The sequence below is a fragment of the Alosa sapidissima genome, chromosome 8 (assembly GCF_018492685.1).
Source record: "Alosa sapidissima isolate fAloSap1 chromosome 8, fAloSap1.pri, whole genome shotgun sequence".
NCBI lineage: Eukaryota > Metazoa > Chordata > Actinopteri > Clupeiformes > Clupeidae > Alosa > Alosa sapidissima.
This window is the reverse complement of record NC_055964.1, coordinates 7,919,542-7,932,041: the sequence shown is the minus strand read 5'-3', so window position 1 is coordinate 7,932,041 and position 12,500 is coordinate 7,919,542. Positions and strand designations below refer to the sequence as shown.

Genomic DNA, 12,500 nt, shown 5'->3' with positions numbered 1-12,500 from the left:
AAAAAACCTAACATACATTTTGAATTCAAGAGCTCTTACTAGTTCTGAGACGAACACCCGTCTGGGTGAACATTAGGTCAAAGTGCCCGCTGAAGGTTTTGGAGAAGTAGTGGTTTTACCGTTCATATGTTAAAGCATTTTCAACAAACAGGAGTTCTTCACACATGCAGGTATACACACACACACACACACACACACACACACACACACACACACACACACACACACACACACACACACACACACACACACACACATAATATAGGGTGTGGACTGCAACCTTCATCTTCAGTGAGAGGAGCACTCACCCAGGTATGGCAAGGCTGAAGCCGGCCGAGGTCTCGGCGATCTGACCGCTGGGGATCCAGCGTGTCTCATCCACGATGGTGCGGGCGTGCGGTAGGCGGCCCACCTCTCGGGCAGCCACCTGTAGCTGCTGGGCACTGCGGAGGATGAGCACAGCCTCGTCGTGAGGGATGGTGCGGAAGCAGCGGGCGTTCACCTCCAAGATCTGATCCCCCACCTGGAACAGGGCAGAGAGAGAGAGAGAGAGAGAGAGGGGGGGGGGGGGGGGGGAGAGAGACAGAGGTGGAGAGAGAGAGAGGGGGAGAGAGATGGAGGGAGAGAAAGACATAGACTTAGACTAGACTAGACTAGACTTAGACTTAGACTTCTTTAATGTCCATAAAACTTACATAAAATGGAAAATTGTCTTTGACAGTGGCATAAAGACATACAAGAAGCATACACACACACACACATCACAGACAACACTATTTATTGTGCATAGTGTTGTCTGTGATGTGTGTGTGTGCTTCTTGTATGTCTTTATGCCACTGTCAAAGACAATTTTCCATTTTATGTAAGTTTTATGGACATTAAAGAAGTCTAAGTCTAGTCTAGATAGAGGGAGAGAGAGAGAAGAAAAAAGGAGAATGTGAGAACCACTCAGCCACACATACATGCAAGCACCCCCCCTCTTTCATCCCATGTCCTGTCTTACCTCTCTTTCTCTCTCTCTCACACACACACACACACACACACACACACACACACACACACACACATACACACAAAAACACACAAACCATACAAAATTAAAAGAACATTCCAAATGATCCATATCTTATTCTTGTGATGGTGTTTACTTTGGCAGGCTGTGAGGAGCCGAGTGGTCTCCAGCACTCAGCCTTGACGGATGAGGCTTCTCAGAGCCTGTAGGTGGACACAGTTCTGCGTTATCTCACTGCGCTGACACTAGATGAACAAAAGGCTTTAATTTAGTCCAGAGTGCAGACAAAGGAGCACAATCCTCTGCCTAATTAAGCCGAATCTGCTGAAAGGTGATTATCAACGGCGCGCCACGGATCAATGCAACGAGCATAATTCATACAACAGGCTCCACTCTGTTCCTGAGGCTCAGCGAGGACTGGGAGGAATCAATGGTGATAACGCTGTTGTTTTACAGAGTTATGTCACTGCGGCAGGCGTTGCCATGCCACAATCATCATCATTCAAGGTCCCTGCATTTGCACTCCAGTCAAATGTTATGGTGAGTGCGGAGAAAGTGACGTTGTGAAGGCAGTGGGTTATATTAATTTCCTTGCTACCACATGCACATCAGGATTAACAATCTTCTCCTTCACTTTTAAAAATGAATGTGTTGGAAACAACACAAACTGTGTTGTCCCTATCTGGACACAGAGATGTGTTAAAAAAAACAATTCATGTTGTGTTGTTTTCAACGGAAGTTGTGTTATTTTCAACACATATTGTGTAACAAATATCAAAAGCAATGTGTTGGAACTCGGAAACAACACAAACTTTGTTATCTGGATGCAAGTTGTGTTGAGTGTTGGTTCTCTTTTGGACATTTTGAGCGTTCGTTTGTCCTCCGCACTGCTTCGTTCCAACATCATGTTCGGTGAACCCGAACAGCATGGCTGCTGGCATGGCAACCGCCCGCCTTATTGCCGGGAAAGCTCTCTGCCCATCACCAAGTGATCCTTACGAGAAAGCTACAAGCAAGGATGTCGGACCACTCGGCTTGACTGCCAAGCACTCGTGAACGGAAGAACGAAAGGCCTGTGAGGCAGAGAGGGGAAGAAGACATCGTGCCACCGCAGGTCCAACAGAGAGATGTGTGTTTTTAAACAGACGAGAGAGCTAGTGCGCTGGTGCATTTCCTCGTTTGGTTCTTTTCCTGGGGAGGCGAGTGGAATGGAGAGAATAGAGGGAAATTGGATATTGACTTTGCCGTGTTTTTCCTGGAGAGTGCTAATGTCGTTTATGCACCTGCATCAGCAGCACGGGGGCTCCATTACTCACGGCTGTACAGTAGAGAGGTCTATGGGGGGGCCTGATTTATGACCTGCAAAGGCCTCAAGGACCAACGCACCCCCCCTCTCTCATCCCATGTCCTGTCTTACCTCTCTTTCTCTCTCTCACACACACACTCACACACACACACACACACATATACACACACACACACAGTCATCCTCTCTCTCATCACATTACACTAACACACATAACACGTGATACACACACACACAGAAATGTCTCCCAGTCACCCAGACATCTGACCACGCTCTCTCTCTCCTCTCGTACAAGTGCCTACTCCATCCCATGCGCTCATCTGTCTGTTTGTGTCCTTCTGTCTTTCTTCGCCACTTGGTCTGTACTCCACGTCTTTCCATCTGTCCTTCGCCCGACCCCAGACTGTTTTCGCTGTCCATCTCTTCTGTCCTTCGAGCATACGCGGCCTTTCACTGAAGCAGCACGCCAGCTGAGACGAGTACAAGAGTTTCTCAGCCTCAATGCTAACTGCGTTCCACGCTTTTAGAGTAGCCTGTATGCACTGCCACAGAGTGCTGCCTTGAGTCTTTCTAAAATGAACAGAAATGTTCATTTGTCCACTCTTCTGCCTTGGTGTCTTCTCAGACATAAGAGGTCATGTAGGGATCCAGTGCCCGGCACTTAGTGAAGGGTAAGCAAACATGGTAATGAGATGCAAATGGTGTTTAATTTGGGCTGGTGATTAAGTGGTACCACTGGATCCCTGGGAGGGAACAGGTGCACTGATCCATATGCCGTGTTCCCAGACGTTAGGAACAGAGAGAGAGAGATAGAGAGAGAGCGAGAGAGCAAGAGAGAGAGAGCGAGAGATAAAGGAGATATATTAAGGAAAGGAATAAAAAGAGAGGGAGAGGTAGGAAAGATGGACAGAGAGAGAGGAAGAGAGGAGGCTAATTTTAGTGACCGGAAACGCTCGGCTGGCTTGTGATGTTTTCCAGGTGGCCTGTAATAAAGAGGGTGTAGAGCCTGAGCAACGTTGGGGGGGGGGGGGGGGGGGGGTGGGGGTCAGAGTAGATAAAGCAAATGTGCAAACCCATCACATCTCCTGCACCACCACCCCCCGCCACCATCATCACCACCTCCTCCTGCACCACCACCCCCCGCCACCATCATCACCACCTCCTCCTGCACCACCACCCCCCGCCACCATCACCTCCTCCTCCTCCTCCTGCACCACCACCCCCCGCCACCATCACCACCCCCCGCCACCATCACCTCCTCCTCCTCCTGCACCACCACCCCCCGCCACCATCACCACCTCCTCCTCCTCCTGCACCACCACCCCCCGCCACCACCACCTCCTCCTCCTCCTGCACGACCGCCCCCCGCCACCACCACCTCCTCCTCCTCCTCCTGCACCACCACCCCCCGCCACCACCATAACCTCCTGCTTCACCCCCCCTAAAGCGACAGCGGCACGTCTCCTGCCAACACCGCAGCCATCTGACCACTGGGCGCCTGACCAGCGCAGGACAAGATGCCAGGTGGGCACAGACGGATTAGCGGTGACAGATGAACACGCCTGCGTCCACCGCCAGCAGGGGCCGCCAGACAGCCCAGGACTCCAGGTGACAGCAGCACCCTTAGTCCAGGGAAGGAGGATGGGGTGTGTGTGTGTGTGTGGAGGGGGGAGGGTGATAAGGGAATGGGGGTGACAGCAGCACACTCAGTGCTAGGAAGGAGGTTGGAGTGTGTGTGTGTGTGTGTGTGTGTGTGTGTGTGTGTGTAGGGGTGACAGCCATTATACCCAGAGTCAGGTCATGCAGATGGGGACAGCAGTGAGGCTATCAGTCACCTCGGCTCACCCTCCACCCCGGACCATTACACCTGGATTTTTAATTTAGCCCAGCCTTCATTAAAGCAAGAGCGGAAGTCATTGCCCTCGCCAAATGAAAAGGGAGAGCGAGAGAGAGAGTGAGAGAGAGAAATGGAAGGAAAGATTTGAGTTATTAAAACAGACAGCGAGAGGTAGAGAATGAGAGAGAGATTGAAAGAGAAAGAGGGGGATGGGGAGACGTTGCTGGAAAGTGTTGATAAGATGGAGTGCGCTAGGAACCAAATTGACTTTGGGAAACTTTGTCTTGTTTTCATTCCAAGAGGTTAACAGCAGCTATTAAAATATATATTCAAGGACATCCCCAGTGGAGCCTCATCACAGACAGAGAGATCAGCCCGACTTCTATGTGAAATGACTCACGGCAGGATCATCTGAAGCAAAAGTTTGTCACTTTTCTTCTTCTTGTGGTCAATCTTGTGGTTTATGATGACCATTTGCTGTTTATTTGCTGTTCATTTGGTGAATACAATTCTCTGTGTGTTTCCAGCACTCAATACTTCCAGTATTTCTAGTCACATAAATAATCCACAAAATGTAAAACAAAAACTGCTGACTGAGAGTGCTGGCTAAGAGAGCAAATATTTTAAGTAGATTAAAATTAACCTTTGATATTTAGCTCAAAGGACAAATGTGTGTGTGTGTGTGTGTGTGTGTGTGTGTGTGTGTGTGTGTGTGTATTATCCTCCTTTTAATCTGTCAAATGCTCTCTTTCGTTTTTGGGTATATATTTTCATGCACTCACAGACCATTTTTACCCAACAGTTCCTTTCACCTTTGTGACTGCTTTGAGACCAGACATGGTTTTGTATTCGGAGAGTGAGATCGAGTTCACTATTTCCTTTGAAGATGTGTGGAGGAAGCCTTTGAAAGGAAGAATCAAAGTATGCAGAACTGGTAGCAGAGGTAAGAGAATGTGGCTGGCAAGCACACACAAGACCAGTGGAGATGAGGTGCTAGAGGCTTTGTAGCAAAGTCAGTCACAACCCTTCTGCTAGACTTTGGTTTTCGAGGATGCTCACTGAAAGGAGCTGTAAAACAGCTATCAGAGGCTAGTGAAAAGGCAAGTCAATGGCTATGGCTGAGGTGCTCATAGACTACTTGGGGTCATGCTGCAACCTGAATTGACTCTGACATGTGCGAATTCTTGCCACTATGTTTCTGGAGTGGTAGTTGCTGGAGCCTGCATCAAAGGCATGTGTGTTGGTTGGATATGTTGCTGATCCTATCATAAACCCACATCGATGAAGAGGAATGACTGAAGGATTTATGATATTTCTTGGTATGTTGATATGTTGCTGATCAGATCATAGCAACGAAAAGAAATGACCAAAGAAATTGTCGGTATTTGTTGGCAGAGAACCCATCATGAGTGTGGAGGAGGGTGAGTCTGGGACACCATGATACCACTGTTGAGCCTTCCGGGGGTGTTGTGGGCTTAATGGAAAAGGAAACACTAATGAAGGAAGGTGCCTGCTTGAAGAAATGCTCTACAAGGCTCTTCTGTTGGTGATGTTTTTTTTGCCCACAAAGGTTGATTTGTTAGTGATTTTGTTTTTGACAGTAAACAGGCTTAGTTGTTGATTGGGCCGCTTTGTGAAATCCCCTACCTCTAGCACTAGAAATTGAACAGCTCTCCGGTGTATATGTGAAATGACACCTCACCTTACCTCAGAGCAGCACACCTGATCGCCACAGTCCAGCCCCCATCTCTGGTGAAAATGTACTCAGCTTCCTTCACCTAGCTTCTCCACTCTCTTGTTCGTCCACTTTCTCTCAGGTCAGATCTGGAGGATATAAACCCCAAAACTTTTTTTGTCTTTTTCACTTTCCTGTTGTTTTGAGGAGGGGAGATTGATGCTGAAAGGAGAGTGTTGTGTTCCATGCCAGCCTCTGGGACAGACTGGTGAAAAATTGAGTAATTAACAGGATTGCACAATTAAAGCAAATGAAGAATGTCCTTTTAGTGAGCTTTATTACGTGAATGGCGTCATAGGGCTTCAAAATCCTGCATTTCTCATTTAAATGGATGAATGCCCTGGCCATATGTTTTGTTATGTGAGGAGGGTGTGTGTGTGTGTGTGTGTGTGTGAGAGAGAGAGAGAGAGAGAGAGTGGAGAGTGTGTGTTTCTGTGTGTGTGTGTTTCTGTGTGGGTATGTGTGTCTGTGTGTGTATGTGTGTGTGTGTGTGTGTGTGTGTGTGTGTGTGTGTGTGTGTGTTTGTTTGTGTGTGTGTTTGTGTGTGTGTGTGTACATTATGTGTGTGTGTGTGTGTGTGTGTATATGTGTGTGTACAGTATGTGTGTGATTAACCGAGAGGAGGAGGAGGTCTGCGTGCCACTCAGCAGTACGGCAATCCTACTCTCTGTGGGCGATTTGTCAGCCAGACGAGACCCCAGCTGTTGTGTCATCTTGGCCAGGTTCAGAGAGAGACAATCCGGGCTATCAAAGGCTCTCCAGCCAGTCAGCCAGCACCACAAAGCCACTGCAGCCCGGATGAAAGACTAACAGACTGCTCCAGAGGCACGGGAGGAGGGGAAGGCACCACCACAAACAACCATCGCCAGTAGTAACAGGAGAAACAATGATGACATGACAAATCCCCTCCCGAAAAGCATTTCCATCCCAACTGAAATTCTTCCAGCCTCCTTCAAGTTTGCTCTTAAAAAACAGTCACTCAAACGCCTACTTTTTGTATTTATGTTTTCCAGGCTGAAACAAACTAAGGTTTTGTCAGTGTCGAACTCAAGTAAAGTGTGACTCTCTTGAAGGAATTGAAGTGAAAGAGCTGAACTGAACTCCAGGTCACTGCACTGAAGATTAACAGCTGACCCTCGCAACTCTCTGCCAGAGTCAAGTGGAGAGAACATGAGCCGATCTGGACATAAGGGCTGGCTGTAGATACCAAGAGGGTGCAGGTGAAAAATATCTCAGTCTCATTGTGCAGGCAACTCACAACAAACCTGGCAACTTAGGATAAAACTGTCGACTCAACAGAATATAAATGTTGTTGGTAGAGCATTCCAGAGTTTCTGCCAAGAATTTCGAATGTCTCTTATCTCTATCTGAGTCAGTTTCATCCATTCAGACAGATCTGACAGACTGAATCGAGCAGTTATAAAAGCAGAAGAGAGAAGAAAAGAAGAAAGAGAATAGGGGAGAGGGAAATAAAGAGAGGAATGGTGAAGAAAAAGTTTTCCAGTGAGAGCCAAAATGGCCACCTTCTCTCACCTCATATGACCCAGTCGCTCGGAGAAAGCAACTACGCCATTGAATATTACTGTTTGCGACACTCAACCGGCAAAACACAGTTACTCTTAAAGAGCCATAAACGTGCCTGCAAACTTCAATTACCTCCACCCAGCCAGAACAATGAAAATGGACACATTTGCGCTCAGAAGACACAAAGGCCTGTCGTTCCCTTCCAGCATTTACCCTTAGTCCAACCTCTCCTCTTGCAAAAGCACCAATAATTCAATTCCATTCCATTTCATTTCCGTCGCACTTTTAGTGGCGGGTAATGCCACAAAGACACCATGCACGCAGAAGCAGGAGCTGAAGTCACCCAGCAGGGGACACAGGCCTCCACTGCATCTTTCATCTTCCTGTCATGAAGCAGTTGCCAAGGTGTCAGGCCCCTATTCAATCTTTCACAGACTATATTTGGATTTACTGAGGGCTTGTTTTCACATCTTTTTGTTGGCAACAGGTGTGGCAGAGACAGAGTGGCCTGACAGCATGGATTTGGGAGGGCATGTTTTAGCCCTAGACTTCTCACTACACCCCGTTGAGCTGAGACCCTGTTATCTTTGTCATATTATTCATGTGGAGAAACAATATTTTGGGTGGGTTGGACAGACATATGCAGTATAGTACAGCTGGTATGAAGATAGGACAACTGAATAAAGAGTCAGGACTTGATGGAAAATGTAAGTAATATGCAAGTAAGTGGGCGAATGGATGGATGAGTGAGTGAATGAGTAAGTGAGTGAGTGAATGAGTAACCAAGTGAGAATGATAGCGTGTGCAAGGAAGTACTGCGAGACACAGGTGAGCTGACAGAAACACAGCCGTGGGGAAACCCCCAGACATGTTGGAGACACAAAGGTGACACCGAGAAAGAAACAGGGTGATGAACACCAGACAGGCATGTCAGTGAGCTCAGGTTGGGATCAATGGAAAAATCACTTTACAGGCTGGTGCTGTGCACAATAGCATCTCACAATATCGCAATATGCTTACTGAATATTTATAATGCAATGCACTGTACAAATGTACCTTAAAGGTAGAGCATACCTTTCCAGTCAGGTTCAACCACTTAATTGGTTTCAGTACTGTTGGTGTTCTCCTGCTCTGCACTCTCGATGCAGCTCACATAATTACATTACAGTCCTGGGGTGCATTTCCCAAAACCATAGTTGCTAGCTAAGTTAGTTTGTTGGTTTTCCCATTGCCAACCAACTAAGTTGCTAACAGGTTAGCAACTATGATTTTGGGAAACGCACCCCTGGTTTTTGGATCGATCAGATGTGGTTTGAGCTTAACGACCAGCAGGGACCAGCAGCATGCCATGCTGGGGGTGTGGAGAGGGAGGGTTGGGGACATGCTGGCGTGTGGGACGCCTTACCTTGAGGCCAGCGTACTCGGCAGCAGAGCCCCGGTCCACTCCTGTGATGTAGATGCCCAGGCCGTACTCAGCGCCGCCGCGGATCATCAGGCCGAGGGGGCGTCCGTCCTCCATGTTCACATTTACCTGGGCAGAGGATCGGAGGAGACATTCCAGTATTTATATATTGGACAAACCTGCCCAAACGGCCACAGTACTGTACAGACCACTGATGGCTTCACAAAATGTAAAAGTCTCTAAAGGTGAATATTACATAATCAGAAATTTAAAATGTTAAAAAAATAATGAATGCAAGACAATAACCAGAGCATGGAGACATGTTCAACTTACACAGAGACAAATGTGTGTGTAAACTCTCTCTCTCTCTCTCTCTCTCTCTCTCTCTCTCTCGAACAGAAATATTCACACGAATCAATCAATCTCTGCACTCACTTATTGTGTCCTATTTTCCCATAAGAGTGTTTAATTAGCGTAATTAGAGTGAGAGAAATTATGGCTTCTAGTGTCTTACAAGCATTTCACTATTTGAGGCTAAATGGATCTGAGAACAGATCTCTATCGGGACTGGGGAGGGGCAACAGACACCCTTTAGGACACAGCTGGATGCTCTCAGAATGGCTAATTGTTTCCACACATTGTAAACAGATTACCACAGGACGCAGTCAAAGACAAATACATCTTTTTCTATTTTGATGTCTGGTGGCGCTCTGGGATGATTGATTGGACATCAGAAGGGTCTGGACATAAAAATCAATCACTCTGACACAGAGAAGATGTCCAGAGACTTGCAAAGCCAAAGGGACAGAAAAAAGAGAGAGAAAGAAAGAAAAATAGGGAGAGAGGGAGAAGGAAAAAGGGAAAGAGAGACAATATGAAACAGATAGAGACAAAACACAAGAGAATCTGTGGGAGACAGAGAGATGAGATGAAAGATGAGAGCAAGAGAGAGAGAGAGAGAGGGAGAAAGAGAAAGAGAGAGAGAGAAAGAGAGAGCATGTAAGTGTGATTTATCTCTCGGCTAGTATAAAACCACCTATTTTGCCAGTGAGTTTTCATATTCACGACACCCTCACCCCACCCCAAGCCGCAGACCAAACAACATACATCACTGTCACTTCTTTAATTAGAAATCATCTCTGTTCGGCCGTGCTCATCCAGCACCATCACAAAACATATGTATAGATAATTCCCAAAAATCATCTGTGGACATTTTTAGCCCATAAATTCCCCCCTCAGTGTTGTGTACAGTGTACTTTGAGGAGAAAGTTAATGTAGTTTGTGTGTGTGTGTTGGGGGGGGGGGGGGGGGTACATGGCCCTCTCTGCCATCTGAATGTGCAGCCCTGGGATAAGATAAGAGCGCTCCATACGCATGGAGCTTACTCTGCACATTTCACTGGTAAAGCAGAATGGAGGTGGGGGATGTGTGTGTGTGTGTCTGTGTGTGTCTGTGTGTGTATGTGTGTCTCTGTGTGTGTGTGTGTGTGTGTTGTGACCGGAAAAGTGTGTGTGTTTCAGAGAGAGACTGAGAGAGGGAGATGGAGAGAGAGAGGATGGTGGAAAAGGCTAAAAAGGACCTTGAGGCATCTTGTTTTGGCCTCATAGTTGAGAATGATGCTAGAGGCTCATATTAACCTCCATGTAACCCTGCCCTCAAAGGCCATTACCCAGAGTCAGTGGAGTTTAGTCTCAGACAGACACAGAGATGGGGAAACATGGGTCTGCTGACGCATCAAAACACATCTAACTCACTCATGCCAGGGGTTTTACTTTGGACCAAAGATTCTAGAACAGAGCTCTGTTCTAGAATCTTTGCTTTGGACCTTTTACAGCTAGGTAGATTGACTGTGTACAGAGATTGACTGTGTATAGATTCTATTTCCTACATGGTCAGAAACGACTAGAAATCTAGACGCACCCTAGCGGCAGCAAATTACATTTGCTGCCAGGGCTAGTCTAGCAACTCTCCGTTGGCTTGTGAGCTCGAAAAATTAAACTTCTATCAGGCCAATCAAATCGTGTATAGAGTTGTTAGGTGGGCTTAACACAATGATTGATGGCAGAGTTGCAACGGTTTGGCTTGAATTCCCTGCTACTTGAAAACAAATAACATGGATGTTGCTGTTGGCGAACAGAGTGACAAGTTAAGCTTTTATTAAGTTGGCAAAAGTTTGAACTAGCCAACTAGCTCCGCTGGTGGGAAACGCATGGGACTCATAGCCTGTCCTATTGCGTGCAGAGAGAATTTGAAAGACAACCAATTATCCCGCCCCTCGGACCGGTGAGTGCCCAGACCCTACATTTTAATGTGGGTCTGGCTCGTCAGGCTATCAGAAACTGCCAATTTAGACATAACTTTGTCTCATATATGACAATCCCATGCACTGCAAAGTATTTCCATTAATTAGACAGACTTCTCTCTCTCCATCTGGGATTCAAAGTTAAACCCTACTCCTTTGGGGTAGACTGGTTAGGCTGACACTGACATAATCAGAGAACGATCCAGAAGACTTGCACAGGCATCAGTCAGTCATTTAGCTGACATTGTGAAAGTTGCTAAAACACAGGGAAGGCTCTTCTGAACCAGGTCCCACATGCCTCCCTCTAGAACCTGCATCACTCAGTGGTTAAGCAAACATTTTCAATGTAGCCTTGCGGAAATAGAGGGACGACTCTTCTGAACCAGTTCTGTGCTGGCTGCGTGACAGTAGAAACATAAAGCTGATGATACGCAATGTAACTTTTTGAGCAATGCTGCTGTGCAATGTTTGTTGTTTGGGTACATTCTCATTGATATTAGGCATCAACTGTTTTACTGGAGTACTTAAATTATCAGTAGGCAAATTACCATGATTATCCAATCAAAACACACAGAATCGGTTATGTGGTCGCCCAGCGACATCAGAGAGGGTTGAAGCTCCTCCATGGAATTCTGATTTTATTTTTCAATAACAGCTTGACAGCAAATGGCAAAGGACTCCCCTTTTCTGAATTGTTATGGTCACAGCTGGATTGATGCTCTCTGAATGGCTAATTGTCCCCACACATTGTAAACCTAGGACACAGTCAAAGACATAGAAATATTTTTATTTTGATGTCTGGTGCCGCTGTGAGATCACTGATGCCAAAGGACTCCCCTTTTATTTATTGAAATTCAAAATGAAAGCATATTACATTTAATATAAGTGAATGTTCATTATTTGATATTAAGTATATGATATAATGTATGATGTTACTTGTTACATAGACTCCATTGAAGTATCAACCAAGAAATAGTTCTTCTTTGTGAGCTTGCTTGAGAGTTTGTTCTGCCATGGTTAGTAATCAAGGATCTTTGACGACATTGCTCAAAAGGTTGCCCCATGCATCATCCACTGTAACTCCATCTTGTGCACCCTCCCACACACTCATCCTCTTCTCTGGGGGCGGTGGGGGCAGCTGCTGTGTGTGTGTGTGTGTGTGTGTGTGTCCCTCCCTCTCACTCACCCTCTTCTCTGGGGGTGGCTGGGGCAGCTGCTGCTGTGTGGAGTGTCTCCCCGGGGCCCCGGGCGGCTCCTGGAACTCGGGCGGCGGGGACACACTGCGGCCCTGCGGGTCCACCCATGTGTAGACGTGATTGGTCACGTAGCCGCCGGGGATGCGGCCCATCGAGCACACGGACATGGCCAGCTTCTTAAAGCCC

The 12,500-nt window shown here is 46.9% G+C and overlaps 1 protein-coding gene and 1 long non-coding RNA gene across 4 annotated transcripts in view; one reads left to right on the top strand and one right to left on the bottom strand.

Moving 5' to 3' along the window:
* Positions 1-12,500, bottom strand: part of whrnb (whirlin b) — a 54,265-nt gene that overhangs the window by 25,852 nt on the left and 15,913 nt on the right. For all 3 annotated transcript variants that reach the window (XM_042102421.1, XM_042102420.1, XM_042102419.1), the window contains exons 2-4: positions 12,305-12,500; positions 8,820-8,945; positions 309-523 (exon numbers count right to left, since the gene is read on the bottom strand). The exon at positions 12,305-12,500 is cut by the window's right edge and continues 8 nt beyond it. In XM_042102421.1, coding sequence (XP_041958355.1) covers positions 309-523; positions 8,820-8,945; positions 12,305-12,500 — 537 coding nt within the window. The remainder of the gene's footprint in view (positions 1-308; positions 524-8,819; positions 8,946-12,304) is intronic.
* LOC121716177 lies at positions 797-9,311 on the top strand. The gene is made up of 3 exons (XR_006033784.1): positions 797-897; positions 5,242-5,247; positions 9,299-9,311. It is a non-coding gene; the product is annotated as an uncharacterized LOC121716177 (long non-coding RNA).